Genomic DNA, 24,604 nt, shown 5'->3' on the forward strand with positions numbered 1-24,604 from the left:
TTCTAATCCTCTGTCTCTAAAGACAGTTTCCCAGGGGATCTCATCCAATAATTCCTTAAACAGTCTGAAGCTTGCTCTTCTGAAGTTTGGAGTTCTGCCTCTGCTCTTTGCCATGCCCATGTTCTTCAAGATCACAAACTCAACCATGGAATGGTTGCTACAGCCCAGACTGCCTCCAATCTTAACCTCCTTAATGATCTACTCTGCGCTGGTGAGCATCAGATCTAGTAACACTTCATGTCTGGTTGGTATGTCCAACACCTGGACCAGGAATTTATCCACAAAAGACTCTAGAAGTCCCTTGGATTGTTGGCAGCCCACTAAGGTGTTTTCCCAGCAGGTATCTTACTGGCTGAAATCAGGACAAGAGCCTGTGAGCACAACACATTGTGCAACTAAAGCAAGAAGGCCTCCTCAACAGCCTCCCCTTGATCAGGAGGCCTGCAGTATATCTCAACCAACAAGTCCTTTTTTGGTCTGGTCACTAATTTTAACTTAGTGTTTCTCAACCCAGTCATGGTTGTTTCTCAGGGACAGCTCTTCACAGTGTGATTTGACTCATCATGTTTATGTGATAGCAACTAGGTCATAGTTTTCTAATTGCATAATGGTTTCCAACTCCTGCTTATTTCCCATGCTGCATGCATTGATGTAGAGGCACTTCAGCTGCGCTACTGGCCATGTTACATTCTTGGAGCAGCCGTCCAAATCTCTCTGGGACAAATCTGACGTTTTTCCCTGCTTCTTCCTAAAGTGACAGTGTTCTCTGGTTTTTCTTTGTCACTAAGCGGTACATCCCCTTCTCACATCAAATCTAGTTTAAAACTCCAGTGATAAGCCCAGCCAGCTTGCTGCCCAGTATGTTCTTGCCCCTCCTGATCAGTTGTGTCCCTCCCAACACATCCAGTGGGAAAGAGCCAAGGAAGAAAACATCAAGTAGCTATGGCTCTACCATAACTCAGTTCCAGTTTTCCCAATTCTTTGATGCGCGAAATCTCGTAAATTCTGACAACTTTAATTTATTCATTCATTAGTTAATGGTGTGTTCAAGCATTGAAACCTGCATGCTTGGCAAGAGGTTACAATGTAGATTTATCATTTTTGAAGGTTAACCAATGGGCTCTTAGGAAGTTCTGTCTTTCCACAAAACACCAGGTGACAATCCAAAATGTATCCTGCAGGCTGAGAAAATAAATGTCAATATGGTTGGAGTAAATGGAGTGTCAAGCTGGGCTTACTGACTACTCCTCTCTTACAGACCTATTTCCAAATATTCTGAAGGAAAGGAGAGTGGCAGTTTGCTTACTACAGAGTAGAAGACCAAGCAGTATCACAAGCACCAAACACCTCTGGTGAAGTACTAGCTCTGCTGCATGCCACAGAAATGACAAATGAAAAAGTTTTGAGTTGTTCTTCACTGTTAGGCAAAAAGATGCTTCCTTGTGGTCAGGGATAGTGACAACGCATGAGACAGTAATGGCCAAGAACCAGTGCTGTTAGAGCAAATGCTAGCAAAAATGTTACAATTCCCCATATTCTAACTTTCTTTCTTAGCTCTTGACAAGATCAGGGCCACTTCTTCTCTCAGCTTCTAGAACAGATTCAGTTATTTCTCAGTACTGAAAATCATCTCAAGCAGAAAGAATTAATTTTCTTTGCAGTATTCGTCTACTAAGGCCTTAGTTTCTCACTAAGAATATATATTGTTTAAAGCTGGATGTATAATCTCTCCTATAAAATGATAGTACTTACAATATTTCGACCATCTGTTTGACATATTTCTCTACTGTGTACTTCTAAATGGACCCTAATGAGAAAAAAGACTTCTTCAAAACTCTACAGTTCTTTCAGTAATTTCTGGCACAGAAATAGACACACATACAAGAAAAATCTCAAATAGTAACAAACTTTGAAAGAAAAAAAAATTCAGACCTAAAGTTAACTTTATAAGTCAAAGTAACAATGCAGGACAAGGTGACCAAATCTACTATATTCTATGAACAGTCTAGAAAGTACACAGCTGAAGGTCCTCCCTCTTCAGGTCTTCAACCTACTAAGCCTCTTCAGCTGACTCTTTCTCTGCAACAGAATCACTGTCACAAAAAAAAATTCTTGCAATTATTTGATAGGCCTCACTGGCAGGCATTGTTTATTTTTTTCTTTTGATCAGAGGTTAAGTAGTTGTGTTCTCTGGAAATAAAATCATCTCAGTAAGTGTCAGAAAACAGTTTGTGCGGCTGAAACCTTGCTAGATATAAGAACAGACTAACATGAATTACTAGAATAGGTTTTCTACATTCCCTATTTTCCCTATATTCCCCACATATACAATAGCATTTATGGTATGATTTACCAAGCAACATCATCATGGCATTGCAGGGACAAATTCAGTCCATGATGAAAATCTAGAATATAGTCTGTAGGTGTTTTTCAAACGGGAGAAATGACAACACAAGCATTCAGATTATCTTGGCCATAGTGATAGCAAAATAGGCTCTCCTCAGTATTCTGAAACACTAACAGAACTGGAATTTTAGCTCGTTCTTTTTGTTCATCTGTTTTGTGTTCTGTTGTTTCTTTGGGTTGGTTTTTTTTTTTTTTTTTTTTTTCAAAAAAAAAAATTATCTGTAATCTTTTTTTTTTTTTTACTAAGATGTAATAATATATAGTTCAACACACCAAAGTTTAAGCATTTCAGATTTTTTTTTAATTAATCAGTTCAATCTCTTATAGTTTATCACTGCAAAAGCTTGAAACTCTAATGATAACTGAGGTAAATTCGTGATCTGAAAATTCATGGAGATTCCATCAAAGGCAGTTATGAGACAGTGAAAAAAATGAGGAGAGATTTTGAAAAGAAGCAAAGTTATGTTGGTAGCTTTTGCCTGCAATTTTAGAAACTATAGATAAGAGTTACACGAAGAGAGAAAAACCTCTTCTTCAGATTTGTTTGTGCAGACCAGACACAAATCTGACACACTCAAAATTCTATTTAAGCCTCCACTTAAAGAGAGAACTTGAATACAGCATCAGAGCAATCAATTTACTGGGCCAATAATTTTGACACAGACACACCTGCACAGAAGGTAAACTGTTTCCAAGCTTTATGGACAATACTAACTTCATCAAATAACCCCACACTCTAAAATGATATAATATATCTCTGAATTAAAAACAATGTTATGAGCACTGTTACCTTGTACAAGTTGTACGACTTTATTCATGAAAATGCTGAAGCTGTTCCTGATATCATACCTATATTGTGTTTTCCTATTTTCGCTTGTCATTGAAAGTATGTAACATCAACAGACCCTATGAGCCTACAAAGCTCTGAACAATGCAGTTTTTAATTGATCTTACTGAAAACAGGAGTTTGGTCCAGAGAATTCCAGAGAGGCCTTCAACATGAATTATTACACGCTCACATAAAAGTACATAAATTATACTAAACTTAGAAGATTAAAACAAAAATGAAAATATTAGAATATATCCATGCCCCAAGACAAAACTGCCCTTTCTACAGTACAGCTCAATGGATAAATCATAAAGGAAATCATAATCACAAAGGAAAGTCTACTAAGTGCAAGCTCACCAAATACACTTACAATTCATAGCATTTCCTTTAAAAAGTAATCTAAGTTACATCTTTTCCTGCAAGAAAACTGGAAGGATTGAAATTAACCCTTTATTGAGATATAGTAGTAGCCATATCTCATATTCCAGACAGAGGTCAAATAAGTTTACCAGGAAAAGTCATGTAGCTTCAATATTAGCAGTGCCATAGCAGCTGTTAAGGGGGATTGCTGTGGCAAACATCAACACTGCCCACCAATTTCTTATTCTAGTGCAGAAAATTAGTCCAGGGACACACAGTATCCCTCTATTTACCTGTGTAATTGCAGGCAATGACAACTTCTTCCAACACCAAGAAGTACATGAGGAGATCAAATGGAGAGGATACAGTCATAGACTAGCATACTTCTTATAGGGATCAACTTGTACTAGCATACTTCTTATAGGGATCAACTTGTAAGGTTGATAGAAGCAATGAATACCTGTGCTCAACTGTCATCAAACAGTAAGTGACAAGCCAGCTTTTTAGAAGAAGAAACAATTACGGTAATCACACACAGTATCCTCAAACAGCTGAAGTCACAAGGCATAAATGTTAGGTCATCTTTATCCTTAACAGCTTTTTGGAAGAAAAATCTTGAAAAACTTAAATACACTGTTGCACAAGCAGTGCAAAGAAGATAAGAGAGGCTGCTTGTTCACTAAAAGGTTCTAGAGAAGTAGTCTCTGCAGCTAGCCTATCTCAACAACTCAATATTGAAATTTATTGGTACACAGCCCTTATTTCTCTCACATTTTTCACTGAAGAAATGTATTATTTTCAGATAACGTCCCTTGTTCACTGAGCTTGGTTAACTTCAGTTCACTACCTAAGGTTACAGCTGTCTCTCTATAAGAAGTGTCTCAGAAAGTGCATGAAGTACCATGAGTTTGTCAACAGCAGTTTTTCTTTACGGAATTTCACAGAAGAAACAACTGAGAAATACTTTTCCATTTCTGCCAAGGTTTTTACTTATATGAAACATAGATTTATCCCAGTCAGATTTCTACGTCTCCCTCCATTTCGTACACATGGCACAGGTAACCTGAGCTAGCCTTTCAGAGAATTGTCATTTATCAGACACCAACATTAGTTCATTACCTCTCCTAACAGTTCAACAACAACTCTGCACAAAGATCATCAGGTCCTGAGATGAGCAAGATTTAACTTTGAAATTAACCCTGTTTTAAGCAGGAGGTTTGGTCCAGAGAACTCCAGCTCTTTCTCATCTAAATAATTTTGCTGTGCAATTGAGAAAAGTTTTTCACAAAGTTCTTCATGAAGTCTTAGGGCCAATAATATTCCACTATTCTGCTTGGATGATGCTTGGAAACACAGTGATGGCAGACAATTATATGAATATCAGTATACATAGGTTGCTCTGAAAGTAATGTCTCCTACTTATTTTCATGCAAATGATAACAACTACAAAGAGCACAAGAATACTGTTTCATAGAACAAATTCTTACTCACCAAATGCTAACTTTCAACAAAGTCACCACCATTAGCTGTGCATTTTCACCATCACTGAACAACAGCCTGCACACTGTGCTGATGAAAATCTACACCAGCAGAAGTGACACATTATGGTTGTCACCACTGCTGAAATGCACCACCCACCGCCTCCCTGTGCTCACATTCACTGTTTGGTCTCCATAATCGTTCAGTCAGTATTGGTGAACGTCAGTGTGTGCCATTCTACTGCATGGAGCAATTCAGTGACACGACTTTGTTTCCCCTGCACTCCCATGTCAGACGGCATTTTGTCAGACTGCCCCTCTGCTGCCATCTTTCCCCATGGCAACAACATGTAGTGGAATATTGGTGAGAAGGTTCAATCTCTATCTCCATACCATCACCTTGTGCCTCTGACTTCATAGGCCAACATGACATAAAAGATAGCAAGCATTACTTTTGGAGCAGCCCCTGTATGTTGATATACATAATTATGAAGATATTAAAGTCTGAATTTATGATAGTAATGATTATCTGTATTTCATGGTACTTGACAGTTAAACAGGCTCCCAAATAGCATTTTCCCTTACAAAGAAAAAAAAAAAGCATTCGAAGACAGCAATGAAAGTCACAAATACAAAAAAATCTGCACTTACAGTTCTATTGCTTTGTTCCACATGATAACATATCCAGAAAGAATGAAGGACTCGATATTTACAATGTGTGTATTTCCCCGCTCTGTTCCAACATAAAGCCATTTACTCTGGAAAGGTAGATGGCAGTAAGTAATTCTGCAAAGGAAAAACAGAACAAACAACAAAAAAAAACTGACTGAACACCATATCAACAAATTTTTAAACACTTTTATAGAGAAAATAACTTTTCTTTCCATTTTAAAACTTAAAGAAAGAATAGCAGGCACAGCATTCTGAAGAATGTCCAGTTTTGGACATCCTCTGCAGAAAAATCATAAAAGATAACCTGAAACAAAACAGGGCCATACTATCCAGTTTTATTAAGAATGGGGTAAAAATGTCATATCACTTGACCATCATTCATACAAGAAAATGTTCACTTCAGTGGCTGTCCAGGAGAACAGGGCACTAGATAATAGCAACACTGAGTGCAGTTAAACACTACATCACAGACAACTGAATCCTATGTTTGTATCATTCCCACAGGGTGATGAGCCAGTAACACATTAGCTTGGAAAACATCAAGGCAGTTTCACATGATAATATATACAGAAATTTTCAGTTTACATTGAATCAATAGATTCAGGCTCCTTTCATTATTATAGTTATTATACAAATATTGCATATATGCAAGCAAAAAAAAAATATAGGAGATGTAAAACCATCTGCTGCTAAAATGCTATCTAGATAGGCTGAAACTTTATCTGATCTGGTGATACAGCCTCAATAATTTTGAGAAAAAGCGATTATTTAGCCTGCTATGCCATACGTTACTATATTTAGCATTTGATTCCACAATCAGGCTATTTCAGCTTTTATATATAAGCATGATGTAATCACTATGCAATAATTTTTGTTCCTAACATCTCCCTTCCCCATAAACAAACAGCATTCAAGACAACAAATATTTCAATTTCTTATTCTTATGCTAGAACAATCTGAATTCATTACAAAGGAATGAGATGGAAATCTTGTTTTCTTGATTCAAGTGAGACTCAAGTATGATATAAACGTTGTTCTCTCCATTTGCACAAGGCTATATTTTCTCATTACTCACCTAATTTTGGCAATAATTCCACAGCCTTTAGTTGGGAACAAACCAAGTTTTTCAAGAGAATTGATTTGGGAGTGAGAACTACCGTTCAATGCGCATAAATGAAAATACTTTCAAGGAGAAACTTTGTACTTACACAGTGAGCACAGTCAAATCAACAAGTATCTGACAGAAAAAAAAATGCAGGAGATTTATGCCACCAACATATCCCTTGCTAGAACCTGTTAGCTTCATTATTCTGTTCATAAAAGATTCAAAGAGCAATCTGCTCTTTTCACTCCCTAGTTTTCCAAATGTTAAGCTTGTTTTTATGCCTCCCTGGATCCTTCAACATCTCAATTTCTGTTGCCTTTTTTTTAGCAGCATCATTTGTTATGCTTTGGTTAGATTCATACTGAGTCTGAATTTTTATCTGCTGTATTTCTATACTAGCTCTACTTCTCTTTCATGCACTCCAAAGCAGCATATGTGTGCGCTGTTAGGTTACAGCCCATGCAAAAATCTCCTAAGTTACTGGCTGAGATACTCTTCTCTTACTCACTTCATATTAATGTTCATTCAGCACTTGCTTGTAGTAAACTATTAAGTTATAAGAAAATAAAATTTGTGACTTTCAAAGTGTTGAAAATGGCTCTCTTGAGACTGAGAAATAACAAAGTGACAAAGTTACAAAGTGACTTGTAGCTGACTTGAATACTTCCAGTCCAAATTCTTGCAATCGAGTTGTCAGCCTAAGCAAGTTCGAGTCTAGGATCACAATGAATTTCAGTACTCAGATAAATCAGTTCACAAGCAAGAAGTAGTTTATGGCAGAAAACTTGATCTCGAAAGTACAAGGCTGAGTCCAATAATACAATTATGAAATATAGTCTCAAAATCACCATAGACAATGCTAGATTGCTTTGGTTTTCCTTTTAAAATTTGTTTCTATGTTATAATCTCCAGTATGTTCCGCTACAATAATCATCAAATCAAATGGGTGTCTAATGTTCCAGCTTTTGTATTACCTCCATTTGCCTATATTCCATTTAAAATTTCAAGGACATAATGTTTCAACAGCAAGATCTTGCCTGTAAAAGCAGAATCAGACTAAAGTAACCATACAATCATAGAATGGCTTGCGTTGGCAGGGACCTTTAAGATCATCTAGTTCCAACCCCATGCTATAGGCAGGGGCACCTCCCTCTGGACCAGGGGTTGCTCAAAGGCAGGGGCACCTCCCACCTGGACCAGGTTGCTCAAAGCCTCATCCAGCCTGGCCTTGAATGCTTCCAGGGAGGGGCAACCACAACATCACTGGGCAACCTGTTCCAATGTCTCACCACCTGCACAGTAAAGAATTTCTTTCTAATGTCTAGTCTAAATCTACCCTCTTCCAGTTTAGAGCCTTTTCCCCTCATCCTGTTGCTATGTGTCCTTATAAAAAGTCCCTCCCCACCTTTTGTGTAGGCCCCCTTCAGGTTCTGGAAGGCTGCTGATAAAGTCCTCCTGGAGCCTTCTCTTCACCAGGCCGAAGAACCCCACCTCTCTCAGCCTGTCATCACAGGGGAGGTGCTCCATCCCTCTGCATCTTCATGGCTCTCCTCTGGACCTGCTCCAACAGCTCCATGTCCTTCTTGTGCTGGGGGTCCCAGAATTGGACGCATTACTCCAGGTGCGGTCTCATGGGAGCAGAGGGGCAGAATCATCTCCCTCGACCTAATGGTCATGCTTCTCTTCATTCAACCCAGAATATAGTTGGCCTTCTGAGCTGCAAATACACATGTTGAGCCTTCATGAACAGAAACCCCCAAATCCTTCTCCTCTGGGATGCTCTCAAGCCATTCTGTGCCCAACCTGTATCTGCACTTGGGATTGCCCTGATTCAGGCGCAGGACCTTGCATTTGGCCTTGTTGAACTTAATGAGGTTGGCATGGGCCCACCTCTCAAACCTGTCCAAATCCCTCTGGATAGTATTCCTTCCCTCTTATGTGTCAACTGCATCACTCAGCTTGGTTTCATCTGCAAATTTGCTGAAGTGCACTCAATTCCACTGTCCACATCATGGACAAAAATGTTAAATAGCATCAGTGCCAGCACCGATCCCTGAGGAACACCACTCATAACTGATCTCCACTTGGGCATTGAGCCACTGACCACAATTCTCTGAGAGTGATCATCATCACTGACAAACAGTTACAAGAATTATTTTCCCACTGGTCTATCTGATATCCAGCTGCTGTAGCTACTGGTACCTACGATATATAGTATGATTAACTAGAAGAGAAAAAAATGCTGCTAAGGAATGAAGATAATAATGAAAAAATTTACTATTGTCTTAAGCTCAATTACTTCCTCTTTAATAACTTCATTTTGATGTGATATCAAAATGATGTGATGTGATGTTGTATACGACAGCCAGATAAGAAAATATTATTTGCATTCCTCTTTCCACAATGAAAACTACAGCATGAATCTTCTACTGGCAAGACCTCCCTAGCTATCTCTAAAAAGAAAAGCAGAAAACTGTAAAATAACCCCAAAAAACACTAAACCTCCAGACACATTAAAAGACCGTACTCAAAACAGAAACATAGTTATATACACTGTATGTAACAAATAAATTTATTTTTAAAATTAAATGCATACTAGAGCGCAAAGTTATGGAATTATTAGGCATTTTAATACAATACAATGTCAGGCTTCACCAAACAAAGCCACATGATTTTCATACTGCATTGCATAGTTTCCTTCTATATTATGTAGTAATTTAGTTTCTTTTTTCATTATGTAAATTAAATGCATACTACTTTATGTACTATTGACTTTTCACTTTTATAGAGAATATTAACTTTAAGGCTTGAAAGCTTTGAACTGAGACTCAGGTTTTTAATGATCATCTTGTATTTCAGTAAGTACACAATAATTTCTTCAACAGAAAAAAATGCTGTCTCATACTGTTGGATGTATTCTGGATGAAAGGAATCCCTGTATTAGACATATATACCAGAAGCAAATTACACTGTCTTTTGACACCTCTACAAAAGATCAATGTACCAGAAAAAAAAAAGAAAAAAAAAAATATCTATTTTTCTTCTTAAGAAGGCAGGTTTGGAGTGATTTATGCAAGTATGAAATGTTTCTGCAAAAATTTAATCAGATTGTCAATCTGATTGAGGTAATATGGAATCCAATTAAATGGAGACCTCAGAATCCACTCAACATTGACCACTTACAGAAAGCCACCCTGAATTGTGGATATTATACATTCTTAGCATCAAGCCAGCATCAAAGATATGGTATGAGTAAGGTATAAGGTATGAATCTAATCAGTCATGATAAGAAATAGTGAGAAATATGAGCTGATATCTTGAAAGGTGTTCCTGTGCTGCTAAATGTGCTAAGATATATCAGTTTTTCAACGTAACCAAATCCCAAAGTAGAACATAAAATATAATACATTAAAAAAAACTGAACAGGTGACAAACTAATATCAGTCAAAATGTATTTAAGTTTTGAGATTGCTTCTAAACTTATATAAGCAACATAAGGAAAACAATGGTGTAATTTTGAGAGGCACTGTCAAAAATTAAAACCTCATTTTAAAAGGAACGTACTCTGAGTAGCAGCCCTTGAAAAGGTGGGTTTTTCAGAACGTACTGTCTATCAACTCTGACCAAAAAGATTTCATTGTGTATGAGTATAATACTGAAATGTTAGAATAATTTAGATTGCTATGTTCTCTGAAATACTAGCAAGAACACTCGGATGGCTTAAAATAATCTTTTTTGCACAAATGATACTCTTCTAGGAAAAATAAAATATGACTTCCAGAGCATTTACTTCTGTCTCTGTTGTATTATTTTTTTTGCGCTTTTAATATGCAAAATTTTCCTGGAATACTTTTTCTGGGGGATGGGTTCAGAAGGAGAGAGAAAAAAATTTATTTCTGTAGGAATGAGGAACAATTTCTCCAATTTAATTATCTAATTGCTCATCACTTTACATCAAAATTGCAAGTGAATTTATACTACGCTTTTTCCACTTGTATTGATAATCTTATGTATGGAAAAACAAACAATATGTGCAGCCTTTATGCCTAACACTGAACACTTGAACAGTTTCTGTAAGCTCCTACTAAAAACAAAATATTGCACGAATAGTCCAACAGAAATCTATAAAAATAAACTACACTCTCTGGGCTCTCTGAATAGATGACATCCAAAGGAGGGCTACGAGATGGAGAAGGATCTGGAGTGGAAGATGTATGAGGAGTGGTTGAGGTCCCTTGGTTTGTTCAGCCCAGAGAGTTGGAGACTGAGAGGAGAACTCATTGTGGCCTACAGCTCCTCTCTCTAGTGATGGTGATAGAACCTGAGGGGATGGCATGAAACTGCAACAGGGAAGGTTCAGTTTGGATATCAGGAAAATGTTCACTGAGAAGGTGCTCAGATCCTGGAACAGGATCCTCTGGGAATCAAGCATGGCCCCATGCTGCCAGAGTTCAAGAAGCATTTGGACAACGCTCTCGTGTGGTCGGCTTTTTGGGTGGCTCTGTGTGGAGCTAGGAGCTGGGCCTGATGACCTCATGGGTCTCTTCCAACCTGGGATCGTCTACAATTCTATGAAATCTCCTCATTTTACAGACAGGGAGCTCAAACAGGAAGAGGAGAAGAGGAAAACAAAACTTGCAGGAGCATTAACCTTAGGAACATGAGTAACTGAAGCCCCACTGTGCTCCTGGCCACTCACCTTCTCTCAAGAACTACGAAGCCACTGTCATACATTTTCAGTGTTGTCCCAGCACTGAAAAGTTCAGCTGCTGAGGAAGCCAACCTCCTTCCTACAAAAGTCAAGCATGCCTCAGGAGACTACCTTTCAGTTAGAGTGATTACAGCTCCTCTCCTGGCTCCATGGTCATTATTTGCACAACACTGATAATTTAATCTGTTGATCGTAATTTAAGAAATAAATGTTCTGGGCTCCTCTCTTATTCTCCTGAATACAGAACACAGGTTTTCTTCAAAATAATTATTGCATCAATTAGAACAACTTACTAAAGGTCATCTATCTTGGCTTAAAGATTTCAACAGTGAAAGATTCCCTACTGATTGCTGAAGCCCAATAAATCAGAATTTCATATCTAAAATGCAATTTAAATGCAAATACATCATAACAAAGGGATTCTATTTGCACACAAACACATCCAGAGCTTCTATAAATTCCACTTAGAAAAAAAGTTGAGAAAACATTATGACTTGATGTATATACAGTTTAATTTTATTAAAATGATGCTGATAGACATAATAAACATTTTGAAAAATGCTTTGATAAAGTAAAACAGCCTCTGCAGCTATTCTTCTGAAATTATTTAGACCGATCAGCTGGCTGGTGGTCCACTGCTGCTTACAAAGTGTTTAAGACCCATACATTTTTCATTATGTCCTTTACTGAAATATTGTATTTACACAAAAATAAGACGTACAAGAGGCAGTTAATAGAAAGTAATTTAAATTATTATGTCACTTTCATGCAAAAATAAAAAAAGTTGATTGAAAAAAAAGTTAATAAATGCACAATTCAGAGAATTCACAAATTCTGAGAAAAAAGTGAATAAATGTCGGCACAGTGTGCATCCTCTGCAAAACCACTTTCAGCATGCTTGGATTAGCAAGTTAGCACTTTTTTGTTTAGATGATTATTACTTGTCTATTGTCTCATCTGGTCAGAGTAGCAGAAACATTAATCAAATACGTATTGCAAAACTAATTAAAATATTGCAGATCTTACTTTTTGTGAGCTTTTTGAGATGTTGACAATTACAAAAACTGTCAGCACGGCATGAGTATTCTGGATATGTTTTCCACAGTGAATGAGAATAACTTATTAAGTTATTTTATAAAATAATACAAGATTAGTAATTAAAAAAGAAAACTTACGTGTCTGCTTAATAACAAAAAACGTGTCTTCATAGACACACACATGTAGATAGGTTCAAATACTGCTATTGGTGATCTCTTGCAAAGTAGCACAAGCTCATGTGGTGCACAATACACACAAGTTTTGATTCAACTGTGTGGCAGGTGCGAGAGGCAGAGTTAGCATTGCACTGCACCTTCCCCTCTACAGCATTCCATTGTTGCCTACACAGTTTGCACTCAAGCTGTGCAGAAAAGACTTATGAAAAATATCACTAAAAATCCTATATTAATGTTAAAAGTTTATGATCTTGTGTGTGGCCTTGTTACTACCTCTTCAAGGCTGCAGGCAACTCATGGTCTGCAGGTTGGAGAAACTTGACCAGCATACTTATGGAGAGTAAGATCATAGACAATAAAAGTGACACATTCAACACAGCTAGATCTGTAGTATTACACAATAGCAATGCAGTAGATTGAACAAGTGTAATCACTGGGCTTGGAGCCAAGGAAAAAGATAAGGAAATTATTTCTAGTTTCAACATTGGAACTTGTTTTCTTAGCAAGAAAAAAGATGCTAGAAGAAATCAGCATACTTTTCGTTGGTATCTGATTTGTTTTTTATATCAGTTCCTGGTCCTGAGAACACAAAAATGAGAATAAAAAGCTTCACAGAATCAGTGAAGTGAACAAATTAATGAAGCAGTGTTGGTAAACTGTTTCTTCCATCTTTAGGGGAAAGAGAATTGTACACAATTTCTCTCGTCTACTAACCTGTGAAATCACTGTTTCTTATTTGTAATACATCACTTGCTTGCCATTAATTTCTTTCAAGGTTAAATAAAGATGGAACTCCCGTGTCTAGCATTGAATCAGTGATGGACAATACAGATCACAGGAACAGCCACTGTATTTCTTTGCAGTGAAAGAAAAACCAAGAATGAAGGGTTAAAGATAACAATGCTGATCCCAAAAGAGAAAGTTCTTGATTCATTTCTTTAACTGCATTTGTAATAGTTGTGTTAATAAACAAATAAATAAATAAATAACAGGGTAGAATTTCTTCCATCCTTTCACCCAACAAAGAAACTATAAATTAAAAATGCAGCTTTTGCATCAAAATCACATAGTTTCAAAAATGAAATTTCCAACTAACCTCAAAGATGAGCAGGTTGAATTATGTCCTTTATATGCAGAAACCTGTTTCTATCACCCATTCTTACTATAAGGAGTTGAAAATCAATTTTATTTTAATATCTATTAAGTGACTTTGATTAATTTTCTAGTTCAGAATGACAATGAAATTCTGAAATTGACTTCAAAGCAAAAAAAAAAAAAAAAAGAAAACCCAAACATTTCTATGAGTATGTGCTCATGTATGTGCACATACTTTTACTGTGTATATGTGTGGGTTTTTTTCCCTTATCAGCTTCCATCAATTAAAATCATGTAGACTTACTGGAGACCAGCTGTTCCCATTTGTTATGCTTCAGTAGATAGGGACACTGTGATTAATGCCTCTTGTTTTTCTGCAATCTGTAGTCTCTCTTCTCTTCCTGCTCATGTACTGTTTAATGAGATAATCTGAACACTGATATTACTAGCTCTATTTCTGACTTACTGGAATAATGCCCAGAGTTCACTGTGACAGAAGGAAAAGTATCCTAAATCACTGCACTGAAGTTTGCTTAAAGCTGCCATGTGCCTGAGCAGGAAAGGGGTGCTGTGGTTTCCAAGAAGCAAATGTCTTATTGGAACAGAAAGTAGCTTATTCTCCACTGCTTAAATACATGACTGGAAAGCTAATCTAACAGAGGTCAAATGATAGATGAGAACAGGATAGTGAATCTGAAACTCAAATTTGAAACCTTCTGAAAACACACTTATACAAGCAAAGAATTCCTGTAACTATAGTGGTAAGAAGCTGATAATAAAGACTCACTCACAGTGATCCGCATTTTATGCGGCCTGAATTTGTTTGAACTTTAAAAGATGATCTTATTTTGCTATTGTGCAATACTAACATGTATGATATTAAATAGATTATCCACGCATGGAGATCATGTTGCAATGCAAATTTTTTGTATTACAATAGTGGATTTCTCATTTGTTGTGACTAAAGCCTCAAAAGACAGTTGTTCGACGTGTGGCTGTGTGTAAGTATTTTAATTTCAGCTATGCAAATCTGGCATTAGAGCAATCTGGCAACACAGCTGCTATATGAAAACAACATGACATGTTATCCTGCATTTTCTTGGAGAAAAAAAAAAACAAAAAACGGGGGGAAAGAAAAGTGGAGATCTATTGACAAAAAATTTACTTCTTTTAAATGGCATTAGGAACAACTAGCATATTGCTTAGTGCACAATTTAAAGGTTTTGCAGCCCACTGCAAAATTATGTCCGCTACTAAAACTGAAGATTTTTTTCCTGAAGAAAGAAACCAGTATGGAAATTATTAGGCAAACAATCAGAGGTGGCCAGGTTACAGAAAAAATAAGTTTTTCACAAATTGTTTCATCCCTTTTGGAGGAAAAAAAAATACAGAGATGTTTTGAAATAATGGCATTTCAAAGAGATGCCTGTTTTATAATACAAATAATAGAAGTACAGTCAAAGTGATACAGAACAAGAAGTAAGTTACTTGATTAATTTTCACAAGTAAATTTCATTTACAACCCCCAAATTTAGCTTATTAACATCTTCTAGATGTTTTTTGGTTCACTTTTGGTTGAAAAACTTGTTTGGAAACTCAGTATATTTTCCACAGTACAGTAAAGTCTCGGACTCAATCTCAAGACTCCTTTACATATTTGCCAAAATATTTTTATTTTAATTACTTCAAATAAAGTAATAAAAGTCAAATGCACAGCTCAGGAGCGAATTGGAATAAGTGGAGAATATCTTGTACAGTCTCAACAATCAGAAAGCAAAAGTGATTAGTGACTGGTTATAAGTCATCTTGTATCTTTCTTTGTGCTTGCCTTATTAAAAACAGCTGTTACATCCAGAAAGAATTCACAAATAACATGGAATCACAGAACCCTCTAAGTTGCAAGGGATCTTTAAAGGTAATCTACTCCAACTCTCCTACAATGAACAGGGACACCCATAGCTAGATCAGGTCACCCAGGGCCTGATCCAGCCTGGACTTGAAGGTCTTCAGGGATGGGGCATCAACCACATCTCTTTGCAACCTGTTCCAGTGCCTCATCAGCCTCACTGTAAAACACTTGTTCCTTCTATCCAACATATATCTACCCTCTTTATGCTTAAAACTATTTCCCCTTGTTCTATCACCACAGACCCTGCTAAAGAGTCTGTCCCCTTCTTCCCTGTAGCTTCCCTTTAGATACTGAAAGGCTACTATCAGGTCACCTTGGAGCCTTCTCTTCTCCAGGCTGAAGAGCCCCAGCTCTCTCAGCCTGTCCATTTCATGGATCATTTTTGTGGCCCTCCTGTGGATGTACTCTAACAGGTCTACCTCTCTCCTGTACCAAGGACTCCAAATCTAGATGCAGTACTCCAGGTAAGGCCTCACCAGTGCAGAGTAGAGGGGCAGGATCACCTCCCTCACCCTACTGGCCACACTTCCTTTGATGCAGGGAGAAAATTACAAAGGCCAAAGCACAGCTAGAACTGAACTTGACCACTAAGGTGAAAGACAACAATAAATATTTATATAAATACAACAATAAATATTAATATAAATACATCAATAGTAAGAGGAGGGAGAATCTCCATCCCTGGTTAGACGCAGAGGGGAACATGGTGACCAAGGATAAGGCTGAGGTACTTAATGCCTTCTTTGTCTCAGTCTTTAATAGTAAGACTTGTTACTCCCTGGAAGCATAGCCCCCCTGCGCTGGTAGACAGGGATGGGGAACAGAAAAGCCCCTGCATAACCCATGATGAGATGGTTTTGGACTTGCTCCGAAAGCTGGACACTCACAAGTCCATGTGGCCAGATGGATTGCACCCTGGAGTGCTGAGGGAGCTGGTAGAAGTGGTTGCCAAGCCACTCTCCATCATTCTTCAGCAGTCCTGGCTAACTGGGGATGTCCCAGAGAACTGAAGACTGGCAAATGTGACACACATCTTCAAAAAGCGCTGGAAAAACGATCCTAGTAGCTACAGACCTATCAGTCTCACCTCGGTGCCAGGGAAGGTCATGGAATGGATAATCTCAGAAGCCATCATGGATCAATTAAAGGCCAACCACAGGATCAAGAAAAAGAGAAAGGGACTTTGCTGTATTGATAGACAGTTGGCTGAATTATGAGCCAGCAGTGTGACCAGGTGGCCAAGGACAATGGCAGCCTGGCTTGTATCAGGAATGGAGCGGTGAGCAGGACTAGGGAAGTCATCCTGCCCTGTACTCGGCACTGGTGAGGCCTCACCTCCAGTACTGTGTTCAGTTTGGGGCACCTCAATAAAGAAAAGACATGGAGGTGCTGGAGCAGGTCCAAAGAACAGCAACAAGGCTTGCGAAGGGCTTGGAGAATATGTTCTACAAGGAGAGACTGAAGGAACTGGGGCTGTTTAGTCTGGGAAAAAGGAGGCTGAGGGGAGACCTTATTGCTCTCTTCCAATATCTGAAAGGTGCTGGCAGCGAGAATGGGGTTGGTTTCTTCTCACTGGTGATAGGATGAGGGGAAATGGCCTCAAGTTGCACCAGGGAAGGCTTACGTTGGATATCAGGAAAAACTTCTTTACAGAAAGGGTTGTTAAACACTGGAATAGGCTCCCCAGGGAGGTGGTTGAGTCACCATCCCTGGATGTGTTTGAAAACCATTTGGATGTGGTGCTCAGAGACATCATTTAAAATATTTGTCAAATTAACAACCATACTTAATTATGAGTTCTCCCAAATTCTTGATGGATGCTTTTAAAAATGAAGATTTATATTTAAATTAAAAAAAAAAAGTGAATAATATAACATGATAAATGTCTTTGCTGTTTTGAGACTTTTTGACTAGTTATTGCAAACAATTACTATGTGCTGTGCTAATATTTTTATTACATATTTTAAAGTCTCATTAAAATAGAACCTTTAAGTAGTGAGCCATGTAAAAATAGATCTTAAACATCTTAAACAGCCCTAATTGCCTTCAGAGATGTTATTTATTAAGCAGGTACAAAAGCAGCTGCTGAGACATATTTTACTTATGAACATTTTTATTCAGGATACTCAACAGCACTGATAGGATCCCAGTGGAAAAATTACTTTGTGGAAAGTCCGTGAAAGTCTTCGTTAAAAAAAGAACAGAAATTCTCAAATTCAAGGTTGGACCTGGACAGAAACACAGGCCTTTTTTTTGATATTCAGTCCTCTCTGTTGCTGTGATTGTATTATTACTACTTGAGATTACCCAAACATTCTTTAAGAGTACACATAAACGAAGGCTTTGAGTTCAAAAAAAGATATACTCTGTAAAGTTAAAGTAAAATATGGTAGGCTAGTTCACCTAAGGTAGGCTATTCTGAATATTCCAATGAAATTTCTTTGGAGAAAAAATAAATAAATAAATAAAAAAATACAGGATATATAGGATGTATGAATTTAAAGAAAGCACTTATTTTAAACCCACTACTATAAAACTCTATTTTGGATAGATTGATTTTGTGGAAAACTAGATATTTTACAGGCCATGTGAGAGATTCTCAAGGACTAGTTTTATGGCTGCCCTTGTAATTTCATACATGATTTTGGTACCAATAGTAATAAAGTTTTCCCAGGAGAGAACATTTAAGTGTAAGGACAATCTGCAGAAGCATAGAACAAAAAATGTAAATGTAAATTCAAAATGCAAAGGGCAAGGCTTCTTTGTGAAAAAATTTCACTTTACAATTGGAACTCAAGATGTGGAAGTGTTGGAAAAAGATTATCTCAATTTCCTAAGTCATTTTTTACTTCCACTCTTGAAGGATTGCAGGCAAGGTAGCACATTCCCAATTAGCTAGATACACATCAGTGAAAGAGTGCAAGGAGCGTATTAGTCAGACACTAATAATATGAAGCCATCTAACAGGAATATATGAGGGCTGTTCCAGAAGTAATGCCTCCTATCTTATTATGCTGGCCCATGATGCCAGAGGCAGATGGCGGTATGGTAGTAGAGGTTGAACCTTCTCACCAATATTCTATTACGTGTTGTTGTGTGATAGATGGCAGTAGAGGGACAGTCTGACCGAATGGTGCTGACATGCAAGTGTCAAAGCACTGACATGGAAGTACAAAGCAAAGGTGTGTAGTTCAGCTCCTCCATGAAGAAAAAAAATGATACCCATTGACGCTCGCTGACACTCAGCACAGGGAGGTGATGGGTAGCAACAGAGAGGCAACTGCAGTATGAAAGACAAATCATGTTCTGGACAATCATACACAGCTCTAACACCACTAAACAGAAAAGCTCATCCACTCAAATCTGCTAACGGTGGTGACTATGTTGTAAAATAATGCTTCTTAGCTGAGAATGTGCTCTATCAAAAAGTGTTATTGCGTTCTTTGTATCTGTTGTAGATTCCATCAAAATAAATAGGAGGCATTACTTTCAGAGTGACCTACATATTGCGGTATGAATCAGCAAACATGCTTCTGCAGAGATTATGAAGAAAATGGTACTGTCAACGTCCATAACACATTTCTAGATCTTATCTGAAGTATTTCTTTTTCTAATCATCAGGTCAGTAAGAACATATACGAGAAAAAAGACACTAAGAAAAGAAAAGGGAATGAAGAAAGAAAAGAGAAAAACAACAACGACACATGAAAAACAGGTCATGAAGTGATGCGAATGAGCTGCTTTGCAGGGGTGCAAAGAAGAGAGAGAAAATACTTACAATGCAGAATAGCATAGTTACTAGAATAATAGAATAAATGGGTACAAAGTGGGCACAGAAATAAATTTAGTCTGGAAACTAGAATGTTTCTTTCCATCAGAGGGATAAATTTAGTGAAGGACAATAAGAGGAAGAGTGAACTCAAGCTTGAAGAGTTACATACTATTATAGTGACCACGTCTGAGAGACTGTTGTAGGTGAATCACTGACTCCTCCACTTAAGAGCTAACCTGAGTGGCACAGGCAATGATGTTCTGAACTTCAGGTACAAATCTTACGGCTGCAGCATAAACTCAGCCAGCTCGTGGCAAGAGAGTAGCCTGCAAGCAGCTCCTACTCAGTACCAGTGATTGCACCTCCTGTATAGCCTTGCCTACAGTGCAGGCAATGCAGCAGGAAGTTCTCATGTGAACTTCCTTTGACAGTAAAACTGATTAATACAACTATTATCTTGTAAGGAAATCCTGATATAATAGCCTGAATGATCAAAATGGGATAATCTGTTGTATGAACAGGATCTACGTAACAAGTTGTGGGCTGATCAAGAGGTTGGTTTAATGCTGTGCAAACTGGAGCTCCCAGAATCTAAAGGGAGATTATCTGTGCTATTCTCTCCTTTAGTACTAGCTATCATTTTAAATGATACTTACAGCATCTCAATGCCTTTCTTACCAGAGTCCCAAGGGACCAGAAACTCTTGGTGCAAAACAGAATCAATCTGAGTTACGTAAAAGGAGATATGTGACCAGTCTGGCATACAATTGCAGGAAACTATACCAAAGAGATCCCTTCAGCTACAGAACCCTAAAAGGCTCACAGAGTAGGGAAAATATGGGTCTGCTATTAAATGAAGTGGGTGCTTTGGTAAAAGGGAATGCTGAGAAGGCGGAGATTCTGATTGCCTTCTTTGCTGCAGTCTTAGTGTTAAGACTAGCCTTCATGAACCACAGCCCCTAGAAGTAAGAAAGAGTGGGGAAAGCAAGGCTTCCTGTTGGCCAAGGAGGATCTGGTCAGAGAACATTCAGCCAAAATCAATGCACACAAATCTATGGCCCCAAGAGGATATACCCGCATGTGCTGAATGAACTGACAAGGATGACTGCTGAACTGCTCTCTGCTATTTTTGAAAGGTCTTGGTAAATGGCTCACGTGCCTGTAGACTGGAGAACAGCCATTATCATTCCAGTCCTTTAAAGGGGCAAGAAGGAGGATCTGGAAAACTACAGGCCAGTCAGTCTCGCCTCCATTCCTAGAAAGGTGATAGAACAACTTGTTCTGTATACCCTCCCCAAGCACTGAGAAAAGAAGGTTATCAGGACTAGTCAATGTCGATTCACAAAAGAGGAATCCTTAACCAAGACGGTAGTCTTCTATGATGCCATCACTGGCCGGGGAGAGTAGTGAATGTTGTGCACCTTGAGTACAGCAAAGTGTTTGACACCATCTCCCACAGCATCCTTGTTATGAAAGAGAGGGATAAATGAGTGCATGCTGAGGTGGACTGACAATTGGCTGACTGGCAGAGCTCAGAGGGTTGTCATCAGCAGCATAGAGTCTGGTTGGAGGCCTATAACTGTGCTTCCCAGAGATCAGTGCTTGGTCTAGTTTTGTTCAATGTCTTCATTAATGACCTGGACAAAAGGATAGAGTCCACCCTCAGCAAGTTTGCTGATGATACAAAGCTGGGGGGAGCGGCTGACACACCAGAAGGCTGTGCTACCATTCAACAAGACCTGGACAGACTGTAGACCTGGGCAGGGAGGAACCTGATGAGGTTTAACAAGAGCAAGTGTAGAGTCTAGCACATGGGGAGGAATAACCACTTGCATCAGTATAGACTAGGGGATGACCTTCTGGAGGCAAGCTCTGCAGAGAAGGACCTGGGGGTCCTGGTGGACAGCAGGTTTGCTGTGAGCCAACAGTGTGCCCTTGGGGCCAAGAAGGCCAATGCTATCCTGGAGTGCATTAAAAAGAGCATTGCCAGCAGGTTGAGAAAGGTGATCCTCCCCTTCTACTCCACCCTGGTCACATTTAGAATACTGTGTCTAGTTCTGGTCTTCACACTTAAAAACAAACAAACAAAACAAAACAAAACAAAAACAAAAAAAAAAAACCCACCAAAAAATAAACCAGGGATCTCCTAGAAAGAGTCCAGCAGAGGATCACAATGATGGATGTATAATCAAAGAATAGTAGGATGTTATAATCACAAAATAAACAAGAGAGTTAGGCAAAGCAGACTATGATAACAAAAGAGAATAAATAGAAGGCTTACCCCCATCCTGGGCTCACCCACAAAACACCAGCAGAGCAGATCTCCAGAAGAGATCCTTCCCTACTGGTAGCCAGCTCTTAAATAGGTCTAGCAGGGGTGCAGCCAGGCTCCACCCCTTCTGGCAGCACAGGAGAATTGCCTTCACCTGTGCTCCTCTGGCTGCCTCATGGCTGGCCTCAGGTGATCAATCAGAGGTTCAGGCCGTGACTCAGCAGCTCCCATACAATGGAATATCTCCCAAGGAAATGCTGAGTAACCTAGGCCTGCTCAGGCTTGGGAAAAGAAGACTAAGAGGGGATCTGATAAATGTTCATAAATATCTAAAGGGAGGTGGGAGGCAAATGGATAAGGCCAGGCTCTTTGGTAAAAGGGATACAGCAGTACAGTATTCTTTGGCTTTTTGGTAAAAGGGATACAGTAGTACACAGCAATAGGACAAGGAGTAATGGCCTAACACTTAAACGAAGTTCCATACTAACAAACGGAAGAACTTCTTCATGGTAAAGGTCATGGAACACTGGAACACTGGTTGTCCAGAGAGGTTGTAGAATCTCCTGCTATGGAGATATTCAAGACTCATCTGGGCATATACCTGTGCAACCTATGGTAGGGCATGTCCTTAGGCAGGTTGTTGGACTTAATGATCTTTTGAGGTCCATTTCAACCCCTGCATTTCTGTGATTCTATGGTATTTAGCATCTATTAAAAAGAAAAATTTGGGTATCACATTATTTTTCATTCTGCTTTTGAGGAATGTCCTAACCTCATAAATCTGTTCAATCAAAATTGATGACTATTGGTATAAGCAAACTAATCTATGTTTTATATTTTAGCCCTTTGCTGATTGTTCAGCATAAGAGAAGAAGAAATAATCTTTGAAGTTTAGGTTTTTGCAGTTACGAAAAGTTCATTACTATGTATCTTCCTCCCATGAAGCAATTCAATAGGCAGTTTATGTATTATTCCTCGCCATTTAGATTTTCAAGCATAATAAATATTTTTCAAGCTCTCATCTTCACCTTAATTACAATTCCAAAAAAAAGTTCCTGAACTGGTAAAGAAACTATTCAATTTTTGCACTGTGTTGATAAATAGTATGCTGATCTGCAACGAAGTTTCTTTCTCACAGATAACACCTCAAATTATCACTTAACTGTGATCAACTTCTACATACTAATTTATTAAACATCCTTCATCACTAAAACAAGCATAAAAATAATAGAAGTAGATAAGAGTTGTGGCATGAGTTGCTTCTGGAATTTTGCCTAAGTAACTTTTATGATGACAGTAATATAAGGATAATTGTGTGATCAAACAAGCAGACCAATTATGGTCATTATAAGTTTTCCCCATGATGAGGTGTGAGGAAGTGTCATAATGGTGGTTACATTGTCATAAGACTGGCAAAGACTAGACATTCATGGAACATCTTCAGTGTCAGTACCTACTTCTGGCTGCTAGAGTAGATAGTGTAGCTACTACCTCATTCTAACAATACATCGAATTATATTCCAAATAAGGGGTGTGTATATACAAAGAGTATACTCCCTCACAGGAATATAGGAATATTCTGATGATCTCCTGCATCATATGTTTATCTTAAAAACTCATTATAAGTACAAACATAGAAGAAAGGCCAGATTAAGATGCTTGGGATTGTTAAAAATGTCAGAGGTCAGTTTTTCTTGAATTAGATGTGCCAATCAACAGCTTCTAGACAACACTACTTATTGATAGCACTGAGCATCATTCAGAAGTGACAAGCACTGATGCAGGACTACGCCACGGACATTTTGTAAAAGCTTCTTCAAGATGTGGAAGTGAATGCCAATCAACACCATGGCTTTTTTTGTGTTCCTTGTTTTTTTCTGTCCTCATCCTACGGAAATTTAAATCCTGTCTACCTTTCTACACTGAGAGACAACTTGGGAAAGGTTTGTATGGTGAAATATTGCTTTCCATTTGAATTTTGTCATTCTTTTAAACAGCCAAATGCAGCATCACATCATGTAATTAGAATTTTTTGTTCAATTAGAATGTTTGTGTTATAGAGTGGCTGTGTAACTTCACTGAACCTATTAACTGTTATCATGTTTGATGACAGATCTCTGATTAATTTGCAGTTATAGAATATTAACCATTAACCAGCTCTTCTATAAGAGGAATTAATTTCTTGAACTGCTGATGACACAGAATGTAAGTCCCTAACACACAAGAAAATAGATTTGCGTTAGTACAGAGACCTCACAGCCCATCATCACTATTAATTTAGTAGACTCCTGCTGTCCTTTTGATGAGGCAAGTAACAAAGGATACAAAACCCTGCAATGATACAGCAAAAGTCCTGCTGCTAACAGAAAAGAATACAGACCAATGAAAAAGAAAAGTCACCTGATCCAAAGATATCTCTGTCTTTTCTCTTTGATTCCAAGCACCCCAGTAATACCCTTTATCACCTTGTTCAAATACTGTAAAATCTTAGGTGTAGGAGTCAGGATTCTAAATAGCAGTAAGTTAAAGCTGACAAAGCAATTGCTCTAAGTCATCCACTTAAGAGGCTCCCCTTCCTCTGTGCCAAAATACGCTTAACACATTGGAAAGTATTACAGGCCACAGCCCCAAACCAGTTACACAGGCTCCTGGTGATTTCCCTTCAGGAAGGCATTCAAGGTACTGTCACAGCATCAGTGCATAGTGCATGAAGATGGATTTAAAGATCCAACTGAACATTTACAGTGTGTTCATGTACAATGAGTACAGTATGTCAGTGTA

General features: G+C 38.2%; 1 protein-coding gene across 2 annotated transcripts in view; it reads right to left on the minus strand.

The window, feature by feature from the left end:
* The window catches only part of STXBP5L (syntaxin binding protein 5L), a 180,184-nt gene that overhangs the window by 90,289 nt on the left and 65,291 nt on the right, over window positions 1-24,604 (minus strand). For both annotated transcript variants that reach the window (XM_042810370.1, XM_042810372.1), the window contains exon 5: window positions 5,725-5,859. In XM_042810370.1, the coding sequence (XP_042666304.1) occupies window positions 5,725-5,859 (135 nt within the window). The remainder of the gene's footprint in view (window positions 1-5,724; window positions 5,860-24,604) is intronic.

The sequence above is a fragment of the Centrocercus urophasianus genome, unplaced genomic scaffold (genome assembly GCF_019232065.1).
Source record: "Centrocercus urophasianus isolate 14NV4802_14NV808 unplaced genomic scaffold, USGS_Curo_1.0 seq_12, whole genome shotgun sequence".
In the NCBI taxonomy this organism is placed as follows: Eukaryota; Metazoa; Chordata; class Aves; order Galliformes; family Phasianidae; genus Centrocercus; species Centrocercus urophasianus.